Below are 11209 nucleotides of genomic sequence, written 5' to 3'. Positions count from 1 at the left end.
TTAATATATATATATATATAATATATATATATATAGTTTGTTTTTTTTTGTAGCAATGGGGTTTTGCCATATTGGCCAGACTGCTCTCGAACGCCTGACCTCAGCTGATCTGCCGGCCTCAGCCTCCCAGTGTTGGGATTACAGGGAAAAGAAGAGGGAATGGTTAAAATATTAGTGGTTGTGGGAGGAGGGAGGATACCTGAGCAGGAGCTAAGGGAAGAACCCAAAAGGGAAGAGGGACCCAGGCAAGTAGAAGTAAAAGTGCCTCAGAAGACTTGAATGGAGAACAGTAGGAGTTGGCATTAAACCTGAATGAATATGTTCATAACTCAGGTTCTTTTTTTAAAAAAGGAAAAAAATCTGAATGAAAAGTAGAAAAAACATTTCTGGAGAAGAGAATGTCACAGAAAGAGAAAGCATGGGTAAAAAAGAGGCCAGGAAGTACCAGTAGTAATTAAAGCCTTGGGCAGTAGTAAGGCTCTAAGAAAGAACATTCAGTCAAGAATGATCTTGACTGACTGCAGCCTCTATAGCAAGACATATCCCTAAAGACGAGAAAGGTGGCTTGTATGAAGAGCGAAATGCAGGCTTAGATTTTCCCATCATAAGGAAATAGCAATCTGGTAAGTGTTTATGATTGATTAGTTCTGTGAGGTGGGAGCTGTGCATTTGCCAAGGGCATTTTTGGTGTTTTCTAAGCTTAGCCTTTGTCCCTCCAGCAAAGCTCATGAATAGTTCTTGTGTATTAGCCTTTTGAAATCACTACTTCTTTTATTTTTTTAATTTATTTTTTTTTGAGTCAGGGTCTTGCTGTGTTGCCCAAGCTGTGGACTGCAGTGGTGTGATCACAGCTCACTACAGCCTCAACCTCCCTGGCTCAAGTGATCCTCCCACCTCAGCCTCCTGAATAGCTGGGACTGCAGGCACAAGCCATCATACCCTGCTAATTTTTAAATTTTTTGCAGAGATGGGTTCTCCCTGTGTTGTCCAGGCTCTCTAATAAAAAACATGTTTATTGAGGTGAAATTGACATACAACAAGGTAGACATATTTGAAGTGTGCCATTTGTTAAGTTTTGACATATATATAACTGAAACCATCACTGCAATCAAAAGAATGAACATTTCTGTCACTCCCAAAAGTCCTCCATCAACTACCAATCTTCTTTCTGTCATTATACATTAAATTGCGCTTCCTGATTTTTGACAGAAATGAAAAGGCAGTTCAATTCAGCTGAGAAAGGATAGTCTTTTCTTCTTTTCTTTTTTTTTTAAAGGCAGAGTTTTGCTCTGTTGTCTAGGCTGCAGTGCGATGGCATGATCTTGACTGACTTCAGCCTCTGCCTTCTGGCTTCAAGTGATTTTCATGCCTCAGCCACCCTGAATAGCTGAGATTACAGCAATGTGCCACCACGCCTGCTAATTTATATATTAGTAGTAGTAGTAGTAGTAGTAATAGTAGTAGTAGCAGCACCAGCAGCAGCAGCAGCAGGAGCTATGGGGTTTTGCCATATTGGCCAGACTGGTCTCGAACTCTTGGCCTCAGCTGATCTGTCAGCCTTGGCCTCCCAGTGTTGGGATTACAGGTGTGAGCTACCACCCCCGGCCAGAAAGAACTGTTTGTCTTTTCAACAAACAGTGCTGGAACAAGATATCTGTAGGTAAAAAATGGGCTGGGCACAGTGGTCATGCCTGTAATTCCAACATTCTTGGAGGCTAAGGCAGGTGTGTTGCTTGAGTCCAGGAGTTTAAGACCAGCCTGGGCAACACAGCGAAACCCCGTCTCTATTAAAAAAATTTTTTTTAATTTAAAAATAGGTTTTAGGCTCAAGCCTGTAATCCCAGCACTTCGGGAGGCCAAGATGGGCGGATCACGAGGTCAGGAGATCGAGACCATCCTGGCTAACACAGTGAAACCCTGTCTCTACTAAAAAATACAAAAAACTAGCAGGGCGAGGTGGCGGACGCCTGTAGTCCCAGCTACTCGGGAGGCAGAGGCAGGAGAGTGGCGTAAACCCGGGAGGCGGAGCTTGCAGTGAGCTGAGATCGGGCCACTGCACTCCAGCCTGGGCAACACAGCGAGACTCTGTCTCAAAAAAATAAATAAATAAATAAATAAATAAATGTTTAAAAAAAGAGGCCAGGCACAATGGTTCATACCTGTAATCCCATGCACCTTTGGGAGGCTGAGGCGGGATGGATCACCAAGGAGGTCAGGCGTTTTGAGGACCAATCTTGGACCAACGTGGAGAAACCTGCTCTACTAAAATATACAAAATTAGCCGGAGCTTGTGGCACATGCCTGTTAATCCCAGCTTACTTGGAGGCTGGAGCAGGAATTGCTTGAACCTGGGAGCGGAGGTTGCGGGGTGAAAGCCCAAAGTTGCACCATTGCACTCCAGCCTGGGCAACAAGAACGAAACTCTGTCTCAAAAAAAAAAAAATAAAATTAAAAATTAAAAAACATGATCACCCTCATCGTATGGGCCATTACCTGTAACCTCAGCTACTCGGAGAGGCTGAGGGCAGGAGAATTGCACTTGAACCTGGGGTGGATGTTGCAGTGGGCCAAGAGATTCGTGGCCCATTGCACTCCAGCCTGGGCGTGACAGAGCGAGACTCTGCTAAAAATAAAGGCAGTATAGATGTAAAAAAAACTGAAATTTAAGAAGAAGACATAAAGAGAAAAATCTTGGTGGCTTGGATTAGGCAAAGATTTCTCTCTTTTTTTTTTTTGATTTTTGAGATGGGTTTTTGCTCTTGTTGCTCAGGCTGGAGTGCAATGGCACTCGGATCTTGGGCTCTCTGCAACCCTCTGACTCTCAGGTTCAGGTGATTCTCTTTCCTCAGCATCCCAAGTAGCTGGGATACAGGCATGCACTACCATGCCTGGCTAAGTTTTGTATTTTAGGTGTGAGCCACTGTGCCTAGCCTGGGGCAAACTTTCTTTAGATATGAAACCAAAAGCACAGTTGATTAAAATAATTAAATTCATATTAATAAGCAGCCTTTTCAAAATTAGAAATCCTTAATTGTATGTGACAAATAGGGAGAAGCGTGAAAAATTGGAGAGCGCAGGGTGAACGCATGTCCTTAGTGAGACATAACCACAGGAGATGGACAGCTGTTCAGTCATCCCTGTTCCTCTTGTCATAATATCAAGTTTGAGTCTTCCATAAATTTTGTTACCTTTATAAATTTTCAGTGTCATTCTAGACTTCAATTCTAGTATTAAAAACTCTGATGATTTTAAGTCTTTAATTTTTCCTTCTGTAAATTGTGTTCTCACAATTTTGACTTGTGATCTAGTGTTCTGTTATGATTATTGTCCTAGGACCATGCATCAGGGCAGCGAAGTCGCTCAGACTCTTGCTGTATTGCGGAGGTAGGCCCTTCTCTCTCTTACAGATCCTCATGTCCTCTAGTGTTCCAGGACAGGCCTACACTGTCTCATGGGAAATATTCTTCCTTGCTGAATGTTGTTTGGTATTTTATTGAACTCTGGCAGGCTGCTCAGCACAACGGAGGCAGACTAGATAGGAGGCCCCTGTGGGAGCCTGAGTAGATCACTGGGTTTCCAGGCTTTCTGATGCAGGTTGTACATTGGCACTTCCATGACAATATAATTTCCTTTCTCTGTCTGACTGCCCATATCTTTCCCCAGTTGCAGCCTTTCAGGCTCTCTCATTACACCACTTGTCCCTCTCTAAAACTAAGTTTAAGGGTTTGTGGTTTCTCTATTCCTGGTGGCTAAAGTGGAAGTAAAAGGTTCATTTTATTATTTTTACTTTTTTCTTAAAAATCCATTCTAGGGCTTTGTGAAGGATGTCCATGAAGACTCTGTCCACCAATCTTCTTTTGAAAACAAGTAAGACCTTGGGAATAGAGATCCAGCATACTAGGTCCTAGAAGGAGAGTGGAGAAGAGGGCGGCTGAGGTCCTATGGGCATGTAATAGGTGGGGAGAGCTGAGGGTTTGGTGGGAAACTTTACATGGATCACCAGGAGAGGACAGGCTGAGAATTTGGTGGAGGGTGGGGGCGTTTGGTCAGTATTTAGAGCTAGAAAGAGATGGATGGCACCACTATGGAGCAGAGCCCTGGGGTTAGCCTCTAATTATCCAGATAGGTGGTGAACCACCCGCTGAGGCACATAACCCTTTTGTAAAGAAATGGGAACCATATCAGTCAGAGTGCTTTTCATCTTGTTTCTCTTACAGCTGCAGAGTGAGAACAAATTCCTTTGGAGATGTCCGACTACCACCTCAGGGCTGACTATAATAAGGAGATCCGGAAGTCGGATGAAGTGGAGGTAAGGGCTGTGGAGTACACCCTTTCTAAAATGTACACTTTTTTCCAGGATCTAGGCCTTTCTCTGGTTGATTCATATTCCTTCCTCCCCAACTAAAGCCATATCCAGCCACTAAAGCCATTTTCCAATAGGCTACATGCCTGTGGAAATGTAAAAATGCAGTAGTTCCCCTTTCATTCACTGTTATGATGAGCCAACTCTCAGGGACATCCCCAGTTCAGGGGATTTGCCTTCCTTGTGTAAATAGCATCGAAATCGCAGTGTGCTCTCATTTTTTTTTTTTTTTTTTTTTGAGATGGAGTCTTGCTCTGTTGCCCAGGCTGGAGTGCCAGTTGTGTGATCTTGGCTTACTACAACCTCCGCCTCTTGGTTTCAGCAATTCTTCCACCTCAGCTCCCAAGTAGGCTGGGATTACAGGCACCTCGCCATCATGCCCGGCTAATTTTTGTATTTTTGCAGAGACGAGGTTTTACCATGTTGGCCAGGCTAGTTCTGAACTTCTGACCTCAGGTTATCCATCCACCTCAGCCTCCCAAAGTGCGGATTACAGTGATGAGCCACCATGCCACTGCCATCTCTGATTTTTAATTAGTTCCTTCCTCTGGTTTCCTGTATTCCTTGGTTTAGATGATCCAGGCTGGATGCAGGGCTCACACCTGAAATCCCAGCCACTTTTGGAGGACCAAGGGGGCGATCACTGAGGTGGGAGTTCAAGACCAGCCTGGCCCAATATGGTGAAACCCCATCTCTACTAAAAAATACAAGAAACTCAGCGGGCGTGGTGGCGGGCGCCTGTAATCCCAGCTTACTTGGGAGCTGAGGGAGGAGGGAATCGCTAAACTGGGAATGTGAAGTTGCAGTGAGCTGAGTTGCGCCATTACACTCCAGCCTGGACCAAGAGCAAAACTTCGTCTCAAAAAAGAGAGAGAAGGGAGGAGGGGAGAGAGAAGAGAGAGAGAGAGAGAGGGGGAGGGAGGAAGGACAGGAAGGAAGAAGGAAGGAAGGGAAGGAAGGAAAGGAGGAAGGAAGAAAAGAGAATGAGAGGAGAGAAGGGGAGAAAAAGGAGTGCATCCAAATATCTTTTTTTTTTTTTTCTTTTTGAGACAAAGTCTCACTCTGTTGCTCAAGCTGGAGTGCAGTGGCGCGATTATGGCTCACTGCAACCTCCACCTCCCAGGTTCAAGTGATTCTCCTGCCTCAGCCTCCCAAGTAGCTGGGATTACAGGCTCACACCACCAGGCCAGCTCATTATTTTTTTTTTGAGACAGAGTCTCGCTCTGTCGCCCAGGCTGGAGTGCAGTGGCCGGATCTCAGCTCACTGCAAGCTCCGCCTCCCGGGTTCACGCCATTCTTCTGCCTCAGCCTCCCGAGTAGCTGAGACTACAGGTACCTGCCACCTCGCCCGGCTAGTTTTTTGTATTTTTTAGTAGAGATGGGGTTTCACCATATTGGCCAGGCTGGTCTTGAACTCCCGACCTCACCATGTTAGCCAGGATGGTCTTGATCTTGTGACTTTGTGATCCGCCTGTCTCGGCCTCCCAAAGTGCTGGGATTACAGGCTTGAGCCACTGTGCCTGGCCGGGCCGGCTAATTTTTGTATTTTTGTTTTTTGGTTTTTTTTGAGATGGAGTCTCGCTTTGTCACCCAGGCTGGAGTGCAGTGGCGGGCGTGATCTCGGCTCACTGCAAGCTACGCCTCCTGGGTTCACGCCATTCTCCCGCTTCAGCCTCCTGAGTAGCTGGGACTACAGGCGCCCTCCACCACGCCCAGCTAATTTTTTTTTGGTATTTTTAGTAGAGACAGGGTTTCACCATGTTAGCCAGGATGGTCTCGATCTCCTGAGCTCGCGATCCACCCACCTCAGCCTCCCAAAGTGCTGGGATTACAGGCGTGAGCCACCACGCCTGGCCAATTTTTGTGTTTTTAGTAGAGATGGGGTTTCACTCTGTTGGCCAGGCTGGTCTTGAACTCCTAACCTTGTGATCTGCCTGCGTTGGCCTCCCAAGGTGCTGGGATTACAGGCGTGAACCACCACGCCTGGCCATCCCAAATATCTTGTTGGGTTTTTTTTTGAGACAAGTTTTCATTCTGTTGCCCGTGCTGAAGTGCAGTGGTGCAATCATAGCTCACTGCTCACTGCTCAGGCTCAACCTCCCAGGCTCAAGTGATCCTCCCATCTCGGCCTCCTGAGTAGTTAGGACTGCAGGAGTGCACCACCACAACTGCCTCTTTTTTGTTTTCTTTTTGAGACAGTGTCTTGCTCTATCACCTAGGCTGGAGTGCAGTGCTACAATCTCAGCTCACTGCAACCTCTGCCTCCTAGGTTCAAGTGATTCTCTTGCGTCAGCCTCTTGAGTAGCTGGAAGTACAGGCATGTGCCACCACCCCTGGCTAATTTTTGTATTTTTAGTAGAGGTGGGGTTCTGCTATGTTGGCCAGGCTGGTCTTGAACTCCTGACCTCAGGTGATCAGCCCACCTCAGCCAAAGTGCTGGGATTATGGGCGTAAGCCACTATGCTTGGCCTCTTGTTTTTTTGTTTTTTTCTTTGTTTTTGGTGGAGATGGGGTCTCACTATGTTGTCGTTGCCCAGACCATTCTTGAGAACTCCTGTGCTCAAGAGATCCTCCTACCTTGGCCTCCCAAAGTGCTGGGATTATAGGCGTGAGCCACTGTGTCCAGTAACCCCAAATATCTTAATGGTTATTCTATTGTTTACGTTGCCTAAGCTGGTCTTGAACTCCTGGGCATAAGCATTCCTTTTGCCTCAACCTCCCAAAGCACTGAGATTACGGGTGTGAGCCCCACCATGCCTGGCCTCCTCATCCCTTTCTTTTTTTTTTTTTTGAGACGGAGTCTCGCTCTATCGCCCAGGCTGGAGTGCGGTGGCCGGATCTCAGCTCACTGCAAGCTCCGCCTCACGGGTATACGCCATTCTCCTGCCTCAGCCTCCCGAGTAGCTGGGACTACAGGCGCCCGCCACCGCGCCCAGCTAGTTTTTTGTATTTTTTAGTAGAGACGGGGTTTCACGGTGTTAGCCAGGATGGTCTCGATCTCCTGACCTCGTGATCCACCCATCTCGGCCTCCCAAAGTGCTGGGATTACAGGCTTGAGCCACCGCGCCCGGCCGCTCATCCCTTTCTTGATACTTTTGGGTGGTCTTCAATATCTCTTTGATTCTCTACTTTTCTTTAGGTTTATTCTCGAGCCAATGAACAGGAACCTTGTGGCTGGTGGCTGGCCCGGGTGCGGATGATGAAGGGAGATGTGAGTGACTGGGAATGCCTTTGGAGAACTACTGAAACAAATATTTTATTCTTAGAAAGTTGCTCAGGTCATCCACAACTTCTCCTTTTTTACCATATGCCAGTTCTATGTTATTGAATATGCTGCCTGTGATGCCACCTACAATGAAATTGTTACCCTGGAGCGACTTCGGCCAGTTAATCCCAATCCCCTTGCAACCAAAGGCAGCTTCTTCAAGGTTACCATGGCTGTGCCCGAGGATCTGAGAGAAGCGTGAGTGTTAAGGATGGTGGGAATGAGGGCCCTCTTTACAGCCCTAATCTCTGGCTTTATTTCTTCCAGGCATCACTCCCACTTTGCTGTTTTCTCTGTTGTTCCCCTGGCCCTCTAGAGCCCTTCTTGCTAAGAAGACACTCCGTTTATTTTCCCATCCTTGTTCTTTAACTGTGGTCCCTCTTCTTTTCTTAAGCACTCAGCCCTGCTCCTCTGATTTTTTTTTTTTTAAATAGAGACAGGGTCTCACTATGTTGCCCATGCTAATCTTGAACTCCTGACCTCAAGTGATCATCTTGCCCTAGCCTCCCAGAGTGCTAGGATTACAGGTGCAAACCACCATGCCCGGCCTCCCCAGAGCCCCTCACTGTACTCTCTGTATTCTGCCCTCTGAGTACTTTTTTCCTTTGCAGCTGCTCCAATGAAAACGTCCATAAAGAGTTCAAGAAAGCCCTGGGAGCCAACTGCATCTTTCTCAACATCACAAACAGTGAGCTCTTCATTCTGGTGAGTTTATTCTGCCTGAATTTCACATAAGCCCTTTGAACATTTTTTCTTTTTCCCCTTTTAACCCCTTTGCAGAAAGGAAAGGGCTTAAATGTGCTTATATTTATTTGTCAGAGAGGACTGTGTTGCTCCTGACTCCTACAGGCCGAGGTAGCCCTACCTTTTTTTTTCTTTTTTTTTGAAACGGAGTCTCACTCTTGTTGCCCAGGCTGGAGAACAATGGCACAGTCTCGGCTCACTGCAACCTCTGCCTCCCGGGTTCAAGCAATTCTCCTGCCTCAGTCTCCCGAGTAGCTGGGATTACAGGTGTGCGTCACCATGCCTGGTTATTTTTTTTTTTTTTTTTTTTTTGAGGTGGAATCTCACTCTGTCGCCCAGGCTGGAGTGCAGTGGTGTGATCTTGGCTCACTGCAACCTCTGCCCTCCGAGTTGAAGCGATTCTCCTGCCTCAGCCTCCTGAGTAGCTGGGATCACAGGCACCTGCCACCTCGTCCGGCTAATTTTTTTTTGTATTTTTAGTAGAGACAGGGTTTCACCATCTTGGCCAGGCTGGTCTTGAACTCCTGATCTTGTGATCCACCCGTCTCGGCCTCCCAAGTTCTTGGATTACAGGCATAAGCCACCGCACCCGACATGCCCAGCTAATTTTTGTATTTTTAGTAGAAACAAGGTTTCACCATATTGGTCAGGCTAGTCTTGAACTCCTGACCTCATCATCTGCCCACCTCAGCCTCTCAAAGTGCTGGGATTACAGGCGTGAGCTACCATGCCTGGCCTCTGACCTTTTTTTTTAAACCTGATAATCATGTTGCCATCTGGGTTGGAGACCCTCTCTTGATACTTGGACTTTCAGTAATAGAGTATGTAGCTCTCACCTTATGCTTGCTCTTTGCTTTCTCTCTAAACCATTGTCCTTCAGTACCTGGATAGTCAGCCTTTGTGGGACTGACAGTGAGTCTCCTCCTTCCTAGCATCATTTCTCTTTTTTTTTTTTTGAAGACAGAGTATTGCTCTGTCACCAGGCTAGAATGCAGGGGCACAGTCTCAACTCACTGCAACCTCCGACTCCCGGGTTCAAGCGATTCTACTGCCTCAGCCTCTGGAGTAGCTGGAATTATAGGCATGCACCGCCACGCCCGGCTAATTTTTGTATTTTTAGTAGATACAGGGTCTCACCCTGTTGGCCAGTCTGGTCTTGAACTCCTGACCTCGTGATCCGCCTGCCTCAGCCTCCCAAAGTGCTGGGATTACAGGCATGAGCTACCACGCCCAGCCTGCTAGCTTCATTTCTCAACCCCTTTCCCGGGATTTAGGCATCCTGATTTCTAGTCCCTGGCTCTCCCTCAGTGTTTATTCCAAGCCAGTTTTAATGACTTTCCCACTGGTTTTCTCGCAGTCAACCACAGAAGCCCCTGTGAAGCGAGCATCTCTGCTGGGTGATATGCATTTCCGAAGCCTGCGCACCAAACTGCTACTTATGTCCCGCAATGAAGAAGCTACCAAGCACCTAGAGGTAACTTTTAGCTCCTTTTCCTCCTGCTGAAGGTATTGTCTTCCTCCCTTCCTACCCTGTCCTCCATCCATGCTCTTGTGTTTACAGAACAAAGACTAAGGCTTTTTCTGGGCAATTAAACCTGGTTCAGCTATTATTTTATCTCAGACTCCTCCAGATGACAGAGCTCTATCATGTTATAGTGCAATTATTTTCAAATTTCTTTTAACCAATTTTTTATAATTTTTTTGAGACAGAGTCTCGCTCTGTCGCCTAGGCTGGAGTGCAGTGACACAATCTCGGCTCACTGCAACCCCCACCTCCTGTGTTTAAGCAATTCTCATGCCTCAGCCTTCTGAGTAGCTGGGATTACAGGCGTGCGCCACCACACCCGGCTAAGTTTTGTATGATTAGTGGAGATGGGATTTTGCCATGTTGCCCAAGCTGATCTCGTACTCCTGACCTCATGTGATCCACCCACTTCGGCCTCCCAAAGTGCTGGGATTACAGGTGTGAGCCACCACACCTAGCCGATGGCATCCTGTTTTTTTTTTTTTTTTTGAGACGGCGTCTCGCTCTGTCGCCCAGGCTGGAGTGCAGTGGCCGGATCTCAGCTCACGGCAAGCTCCGCCTCCCGGGTTTACGCCATTCTCCTGCCTCAGCCTCCTGAGTAGCTGGGACTACAGGCGCCAGCCACCTCGCCCGGCTAGCTTTTTTTTGTATTTTTTTAGTAGAGACGGGGTTTCACCGTGTTAGCCAGGATGGTCTCGAACTCCTGACCTCGTGATCCGCCCGTCTGGGCCTCCCCAAGTGCTGGGATTACAGGCTTGAGCCACCGCGCCCGGCACCGATGGCATCCTTTTTGATGAAATTAAATGTTACTTGGAACCACAGTGCATAAAATAATCAGTCAGAGCAGCTCTGTCTGAAAGTGGAAAGTGGACATGGCTCTTACCTCCACCAACACCCCCAAATCACCTGTGGAAACCAAACTACTTTGCAGGATATATTTGAGAACCATATGGACACTGGGCGTACCACTGGACTTGGAATGCTAAGTCTTGTCAAATAATTGTCTTTTGGCAAATAATTTCATTACGCTGAGATTTATCTTCATCTGTGCCAGTGAGGTCGGTAGGCTAGAGTGTTTCATTTTTTAAATTTTATATTTAAAATATTTTTTCTGGCCGGGCGCGGTGGCTCAAGCCTGTAATCCCAGCACTTTGGGAGGCCGAGACGGGCGGATCATGAGGTCAGGAGATCGAGACCATCCTGGCTAACACGGTGAAACCCCGTCTCTACTAAAAAGTACAAAAAACTAGCTGGGCGTGGTGGCGGGCGCCTGTAGTCCCAGCTACTCAGGAGGCTGAGGCAGGAGAATGGC

The 11209-nt window shown here is 47.2% G+C and overlaps 1 protein-coding gene across 1 annotated transcript in view; it reads left to right on the top strand.

Annotated features, from left to right (window-relative positions):
* FXR2 (FMR1 autosomal homolog 2) overlaps positions 1-11209 on the top strand; it is a 39183-nt gene that overhangs the window by 16149 nt on the left and 11825 nt on the right. The window contains exons 4-7 of the mRNA XM_017850434.1: positions 7503-7574; positions 7678-7826; positions 8240-8333; positions 9730-9846. Coding sequence (XP_017705923.1) covers positions 7503-7574; positions 7678-7826; positions 8240-8333; positions 9730-9846 — 432 coding nt within the window. The remainder of the gene's footprint in view (positions 1-7502; positions 7575-7677; positions 7827-8239; positions 8334-9729; positions 9847-11209) is intronic.

The sequence above is a fragment of the Rhinopithecus bieti genome, unplaced genomic scaffold (genome assembly GCF_001698545.2).
Source record: "Rhinopithecus bieti isolate Rb0 unplaced genomic scaffold, ASM169854v2 scaffold_32008, whole genome shotgun sequence".
NCBI lineage: Eukaryota > Metazoa > Chordata > Mammalia > Primates > Cercopithecidae > Rhinopithecus > Rhinopithecus bieti.
The sequence above is the reverse complement of the archived record's forward strand: the minus strand, read 5'-3'. Positions and strand labels throughout refer to the sequence as shown.